At 36.4% G+C, this 8,044-nt stretch overlaps 1 protein-coding gene across 1 annotated transcript; it reads right to left on the minus strand.

Annotated features, from left to right (window-relative positions):
- Window positions 1-1,222: 1,222 nt before the first annotated feature.
- LOC149022040 (cucumisin-like) lies at window positions 1,223-5,836 on the minus strand. The gene is made up of 10 exons (XM_089147526.1): window positions 5,741-5,836; window positions 4,307-4,404; window positions 4,110-4,201; window positions 3,743-3,989; window positions 2,877-3,387; window positions 2,664-2,722; window positions 2,347-2,574; window positions 2,147-2,258; window positions 1,849-2,062; window positions 1,223-1,752 (listed from the first exon to the last, which is right to left on the minus strand). Exons 1-10 carry the CDS (start codon window positions 5,834-5,836, stop codon window positions 1,223-1,225), a joined length of 2,187 nt encoding a protein of 728 aa, XP_089003652.1.
- Between the last annotated feature and the right edge of the window lie 2,208 nt (window positions 5,837-8,044).

Here is an 8,044-nt window from a genome sequence, read left to right on the forward strand (position 1 = left end):
TGAGCAACGATGATATTGTCCTGAACATTTCTTCCTGGGACAAACTTGATTGAGAGCTATCAAACTTGGAAAATACTCCTTTAACCTGTTGGATATGATTTTTGTCACAATTTCGAAGTTGACATTACAAAGGGAAATTGGTTTAGATTGGGCTGTCCAAAAGAAACGTTAATTACTTGATATCTTAAATCCGATATATCTCTTTTTTCCCTAAAAAACACAAAGGCCTCTCTAATTAATTATTAATAAATAAAATTCTTTACATTCTTTTCTTTTTCTCGTACAAAAGAAAACAAACTAAATTTGCTAATTTTATAAGAGAAAAGTACAATGTTCCTTTTACATAGCAAGCTGAAGAATGTGATTACTTCCCCAATACCTCTTTAGCTGTAAAAAGGTAAAACAATATCTTTTTTCGCTTCTAGTACAAATGACCTTTTAGGGAAAAGAGGGGGAAAAAAAGTAGAAGGGTAAAACATGGAAAACACACAAAACTAGAAGGAAAAAAAAAAAATTGGATGACTAATATAAAAACAATTTATAATAATCAAGGTAGACTTAAAAAGATAGAGGTTGCCCAAGTTTAGTTTAGGAAATATGCAAAATGCTTTTGGTTAATGGAATTCTTACTTTCTGACCCCAAAAAAAAAAATCTTGATAGTAACCTGATAGAAAGTCTTGTGAGAACCTTAATCATTTGAATTAATACAGTTTAGTTCTTATTTCACCACTAATGATTAATGGATTCTCTTTATACCATTGATATTGGGATCTATGATTTGAATGTGAGATGTGGCCCTTTGTGCAATCTTGACTGGTGTGGTGCACCCTGAACCTAGGTACTTCAGGTGGGGTGTGATAAAGTTTAGGACAATAAATTCTAAAATACTAGAAGGTTGCAAAAAAGGACAAGATGTAAGATAGCAAACTTATGATCAAATAGAATGCCCATCTAATGTTTGGAACAACAATATCAGTAAGAAAAACAAAGAATTGTAGCATTGTGCACTAGGTATAACCACTTTTTTAATTAAGAGAAACAAAGAAAGCAAGTACAATAGCTAAGTAGCCTGAGCCTCCTTGGCAAGGTCAGTTACATACAGTAAAGAAGTAGAATTCGTATCAGTCAAAATACGTACATTTTTACATTTGTGAGCGAGGCTACTCAGAAGAAATTATTGATAATATGGTTCTAGAATAAAATAGAATTGATACATGAGTCTCATGAAGACGAAATAACAATGGGACTTCTTACATTATAAATCCCATCAGACCACAATATCCATGTTGAAAGAACTTCATCATTGTTAATGGTTTGTCCACTAACATTGACACTGAACTGTTGCTTTTCATTCAAAGACTTGAAAGATAGAACTTTAGGGTTAACAGTGACATTCAATTTTGGTTGAACACCAATCGTCAGCTCATATGTGGAATTGGGTCTCCCAACGTTTGTAACTGTCCTTGGAAAATGCAGTGAGAAGGGTGATCTAGCTAACACTCTACCACCCATGGTAGGGTAGTTTAGAAAAGTGACTCGTCCTTCTGGAATAACCTTCGGGCAGGTGACATTTTCCCCGACGACTTCTTCAATATCATCTGCATGATAACCCAAGTAGCACATCTCTTTTATGTAGTCACTCATCTGGAGATCATACACAAGACCAGCATTTATAGCCTTTAATGGATCAATTTGACCAGCACCATAAGCCACTTCAGCTTCTCGATTGTAGGAAGCATTCATGGGAGAAGCTACAAGAATTAAAGCAAGAGAAAGTGTCAAAAGTTTAAAATTTATAGTTCTGGGTTTGTTAGTTTATTACTAATGGCAGAGAGAATTTAAGCCACCTGTTGTCATTAGAGCAGATTTAATGGCTGCAGGAGACCATGATGGATGAAATGATTTGACATAGGCAGCAGCACCAGTTGCATGTGGGCAAGACATGGATGTTCCAGATATTATATTGTACCTTACAGAGCGTCTATCGCCTTCAACATTTGAGACTAGGGCTTTCGGAGACCATGCTGCTAAAATGTCTACTCCTGGAGCACTTATATCCGGCTGTGATATGAAAAAGTTAACACATTGGTACTGAAGATGAAAGTAAAGTTGAACGCACTTACAATTTCTGAAGTTGGGAAGTACCTTGAGAACTCCTGTAAACGAGGTGAATCCCCCTCTTGATGAAAATGAAACTACATTTGGAGCATTAGGGTCATGGATAGTTTGACTTCTATAAATCTTGGCCACAGGTTTCCTGCACCAAGGCAAAGATGCATGACCAATATCAACACAAGACCTACCAAGCATAATTGACTATGACAAGATCCTTGCATTTGTTTCACCTTGTACTGTTCAAATACTCCTTAAATTCTGTGCCTTGAGAAACAGTAAGAGCTGTTGCTGGTAGAGGATAAGTGAAGGCTGTATCATCCTTTCCAGTATCATCTGAAATCACCATTCCTGAAGCACGAGCATGAAAGGGTACTTGTACTACACCCTGACCGAACGTTTCGCAGTAGACAATCTTTCCTTTCACCAAATCTGTGCCCAACGATCCATTCAGACATTCCCTGAATTGTGGAGAAGGTAATCATGTTTAGTTTCCAACAGAGAAACACCAAAGAAACTAGACATTTCAGTAATATGTCAATGGATTTACCTTCCATTTATGATGGGAAGATACTTTCTTTGTGTGGGAAAAGTGTTTACAGCATGTCCCTAATTAATCACATTAATGAAATCCCTCTCAGAAACTGTCAGATGAAATATTTTGTGCATGCATGGAACTCGAATAGAAAGAGAAGATCCGATGTTTCCATGCCTAAAACAAAACAAAACAAAACACAAAAATGCAACTGGAGTAAGCTCTCACCATGAAGGTAATGTTATTGCCTGTTGTGACACTGCTAATGATACGACGATCTGTGCTACTTGCTGCTACAGTTAACATCCATGGGGCCATATTTGGAATAGAGAATTTAGATGGTCCATTATTTCCTGCTGAAGCAGAGGTAAGGATCCCTCTCTTCATTGCATGAAATGAACCAATTGCTATAGGATCCACCATGTAAAGGTGAACATTTGGACCCCCAAGAGAAACTGATAAGATATCAACACCATCTGCAATAGCATCATCGAAAGCAGCCATTATATCATGAGCAAAGCACCCCTCAGACCAACATGCTTTGTATACAGCAATCCTTGCAGAAGGAACCGCTCCTCTTACAGTCCCTTCAGCAATACCATATAAGCTTGTATGTTTAACTTCATTTCCTGCTGCTGTAGAAGCAGTATGACTTCCATGCCCCTCAAAATCCCGAGCAGACATTTCCTGCGTGGAGTTCATTTCTCCAGAATAGTAGAACCGCGCTCCAATTATCTTGCTACAGGTTACATCAAATGAAAGATCAAATCGATGATCAGGAAACCAAATGAGTCCTGGGACCCCAATTATGGGAAGAATTCCATCACTTACACTTGAATTCTATCTTTCAAATACTGGTAATTTTCCAGCACTCGTATCATAATTAATATGTTGGAAACAGGAAAACAATCTGGATTCTTGGCTTTAATTTATCACTGAAGTTATTGTCTGGGCAATTTCCAGTGGATAGATAGAGGTCAATAAATCCATTTACGAAGGGAAAAACATCATTTTGAGAAACATATGCTTCTGGGTACGTTAGAATAACAACACTTTGTCAGAAGAAAAGACACAGTATTGAGTAAAATTCTTACTTGTTACAGGTGAAGTTTTGGGCCTTTTGGCAAGTGCCCTTCCATTTGCTTGGAGGAGCTCCAAATCCATTATCACTGAAGCTTTTAGATTCAGGCCAGATTCCAGTGTCAATTACTCCAATGATGACATCACTCTCAATGTCAGGCATTCTCTTTACAGTGGTTGGGAAACCCAAGAAATCCCATGATCTTGTTGTGTGAAGTTGCAGGGTTTCACTTTTAAATACAGAGACTACACCTTTCATCCCTGCAATTTTTTTGGGCGGGAACATGGTGACTACTTTCCATATTATCTAAGTAAGATGAAAACAAAAGCAGAAACTGAAAATCAGAAACCATAACATGATTTTTGTTCAATAACTAGTACCCTTGAGCTTCTGTTGTTCTTGCTCAGTGATCTTAGCTGCAAATCCATTAAAACTCTTCCCATAACTGTAAACCAAGGATTCTCTGGCAGAGCTGTATCATTAAACACCAAAAAAAAAAAAATTTGTTGTTTTAAAGGGAAAATATCATCTTTGATCTAAAAATGAAAAAACAAAATTGCATTGCCCAAAATCACACCTTGTGTCAAGGACTTTTTCTAGCATGCCCAGATGAACAGACTTTGTGTTGATTGCATTCACATTCTTCCGTACTCCACCCATGTACACAATATAAACCTTTACCAATAATACAGCCAGTTTAATATTTCAATATCATTTGGGTATTACACAAGTCCCCCAAAAAAATCAGTACAATATATGAATATTTTCTTTATAATACTAAAATACCCCACCATCATGGTATATTACCAGTAATTAAATTACTAGTTAAATTGAAAAAACAAAAAATCATGAGGACATCTATGTAATCTAACAACAAAGACAAAGCATACTTGGTGTAGAACTATGCAACGTGTAGAATCACACTAGGACCTTTATATATAATTCTTGTTTGTATCCCACAAGAGATATTCATATTTGAAAAATCAGACTTTCAATACTACTCATATCCATTTGAAAGCGAATAAAAAGTGAATGCAAATTTGAACTGTTTACATCCTCAACTAAAACCATACAAGTGAAATATATTTTGAAGAACCAAAATATGAAACAAATTTTTTTTTTTTTTGCGAGTTCAAATAATCTCTCCCAAAAGAACAATGTGTACATAAAAAGGAATAATGTGAGAGAGAAAAAAATGTGTAAAGAAGGAGCATCTCCAATGGGCTGGTATCCTTTGCAGTACACTAGGTTATGGTGGTATTAGCACATAGCCAAATTACATGTGGCTATGGGTTGGTTCTGGTGGACCTGTCAATGGTGCTTTGGATGAATCCAGATTCTTGGTGCCTCATTTTGCCCTCTGTCCTATGTGTCCGACCGTCCGTGGGCAACGTGTGCACTGGTTTAATTGCAATAGTAGAATAGAGAAAAAAATCCAATTTTCTGAAAAATGATAGGGTTCCATTTTGGCCACATCCAAATAGATTGATTTCATTTAGCCTTTCCATGGAAAGGTCATATGGAGAAGACAAAGGGCAACACAAGATGGAGAAAATCTAGATTTGCTAAGGACAACCTAATGCATAACAAAGGAGTGAGATCTAGCCAACGCAAAGCTGTTCTAGTGGTGAAATCAACACCTCTTAGTGAACAAGTCGTGGATTTGACTCTTGCTAAGGCATATTAATATTCCTATCCCCGGATTAATAAGCCCCTAAGAGTGAGATCCATGATTGTGGCCTACCCTATCTATTAGGCATGATAACTCTAGCTGTCCATTTTGTACTTCCCATATGTTGATTGGTTTCTGTATTGAAACTTTTCCTAACTGCATGGGATGTATGTTTCTATTAGTTTTTTTTTTTTTTTTTTTTTTTTTTTGGGTAAGGGATGCTGTCTATTAATTTGAGAATGATGAAATGAAATTGAAGGATGAAAAATCATCCTTATCACACCGAATATGACCAAATTAAAATATTAGAGTTGAAGCAAGTCTATGATGAATGTTTACCTCCTTTTCAGTTGCAGCAACGAAAAAATCACTGTAAGTACTTAAGAAGACGAACAAAAGCATGATTATAAATGAATGAATCCGAATGTTGGCCATTGAAACGTAAGAAGCCAATTGCTCTCCTTCGTAATCTGTTGTCTTCCTTCCTTCTTTTTTTTTTTTTTAACCTAAGAAAGGAATGACTCTTGTGATACGTCCAGTATCTTTCTCTAGTTTTCCCTGCTATCTTTGCAAAGTTAAAAATCCTCTCTGAAAGAAAATTCCAAAGGGATACTATTTAAATTCAAACCGGTCAAAGCATTAGTGTCCATTTACCAAAAATAGAGTTAATAATTACTTTTGATAATAAATGCCAACCAATATTGGACGATACATGCACGGGCTAAATGCTAAATGCCAATAAGTGAAATAGAAATAGTTAAGGTTGTTTGAACAAAGAAAGCATTCACACTCATCAATGTAGATTAGCTACAACCATATTTGACGATTTGCAACAGATGGAGTGGTTTTCCATAGTCGACCCACTTGTGATGTAAACCATCGGATCTTGATCACATGAGCTTGCGCAGATTATATCTGAGTGAATGAGAGTGAATGTAAAATTAGTCTCCTTGCAGCTTTTCCTCCTCATGTTCAAACACTTCAACTTTATATCGAAGAGGAAACTCTAAAGGGGTTAAAGCTATGGAGAAACTCAAAGAAGGTCAATTTATGTCCAGTAGTTAGTGCTTAACGGTGTCACTAATATTTGTATTTATAGCGCAAAAGATGGTCTGAGTTGGGTTTGTTTGGATTCTTCTGTGGATACCCCAGATCTTTTGGGATCACTTTCAGCCCTTAAAGCTTCGGTCAAGGAAGAGTTGAGCAGTGTATCTTCAGAACATTCAGTCTCTAAGAAGGATTCGGTAGCTAATACCAACTAGCAGTGAGTGAAGAATTTGGTGCCCAACGGGGTATAGATGACATCAATGTGGTTGTGGATTTATCTCAGGGTGTGGTGGAACCCTTGAAGCAAATTGCTGCCAAGGTTGAGGCCATCTCGAAGGGGGCTGAAAGAGGGGATGCTTCAGCGATATTGGGGCTGCTGCTAGGTCCAAACGAACTTGAGTCAATTATGAGTCTAAGGGGGTAGGTCACAATGTCTCTTTGAGAGGTCGTGGCAAGAAAATAGCGCAAAAAAGGGCTGGTGTTCCAGGTTATTGATAGCTATTAGGCGTGATAAGGATGATTTTTCATCATTTCCCTAATTGTCTCTAATTTGATTTTTTCCTTCTCTCATTTGAATTCTTTCCATATTATTTGTTCCTCTCATTTGAATTCTTTTCATTTATCATTCCTTCAATTCTAATTCTTTCCATACCATCTTATCCCTCCATTTCATTAGTATCCTAATTTGGCTTTAGCTTGATTGGTTTATCATCTATTAAATCATTTCCATACATTTTATTGCCAAATAAACATTTCCATGTATTATATTTCCATACAAACATTTCCTTGTATTGTATTTTCATGTTTTATATCTTTTTTTTATTGTTCAACCATTTTTCTCATTGATGTTGTTTCTTAATATGGTATCAGCCTAATACACGATTCTACATCTTCCTTAGCCATGTCCTCTTCCTCATCTTCTACCTCATCATCTTCAATGGATTCCTCTCATACGGTTCACTCTCTTGCTGCACCTATGATCCCTTCAGCTGTTGCACCATCTTTCACCACAGATCAGTACCATAAACTTCTCTCTATGTTGGAATCTAGTAACATTCCATCATTGGCAAATGTTGTAGGTAAAGTATCTTCTCTATGGGGTTATTGATTTGGGTGCGAGTCTTCATATGGTTTCAAACTTATCTTTATTTCATTTGAATAGTCTTGTTCCCCACACCCAATTTATTCGCCTCCAAATGGTGGTTTTGGTCCTATTACACATATTGGGAATTTTAGACCCATACCCACTTTACCTCTCACGGAAGTATTACATGTCATTAAGAAACAACCTCAATGGAGAAAATGGTTGAATGATTTCATATGAGAGGACCTCAAATATATAGGCAGCATACATCCCATGCTGGTAGGTAATTATGAACAACAAAAGTAAGATATAAAACATGGAAATACAATACAAGAAAATGTTTATATGGAAATATAATACATGTAAATGATTGTATAGCAATATAATACATGGAAATGTTTGTATGGAAATACAATGTATGGAAAGGATTTAATAGAGAAACCAATCAAGCCAGAGCCAAATTAGGATACTAATGAAATGGAGGGATAAGATGGTATGGAAAGAATTCAAAT

The sequence above is a fragment of the Hakea prostrata genome, chromosome 3, assembly GCF_041222555.1.
Source record: "Hakea prostrata isolate BN-2017 chromosome 3, UWA_Hpros_2, whole genome shotgun sequence".
NCBI lineage: Eukaryota > Viridiplantae > Streptophyta > Magnoliopsida > Proteales > Proteaceae > Hakea > Hakea prostrata.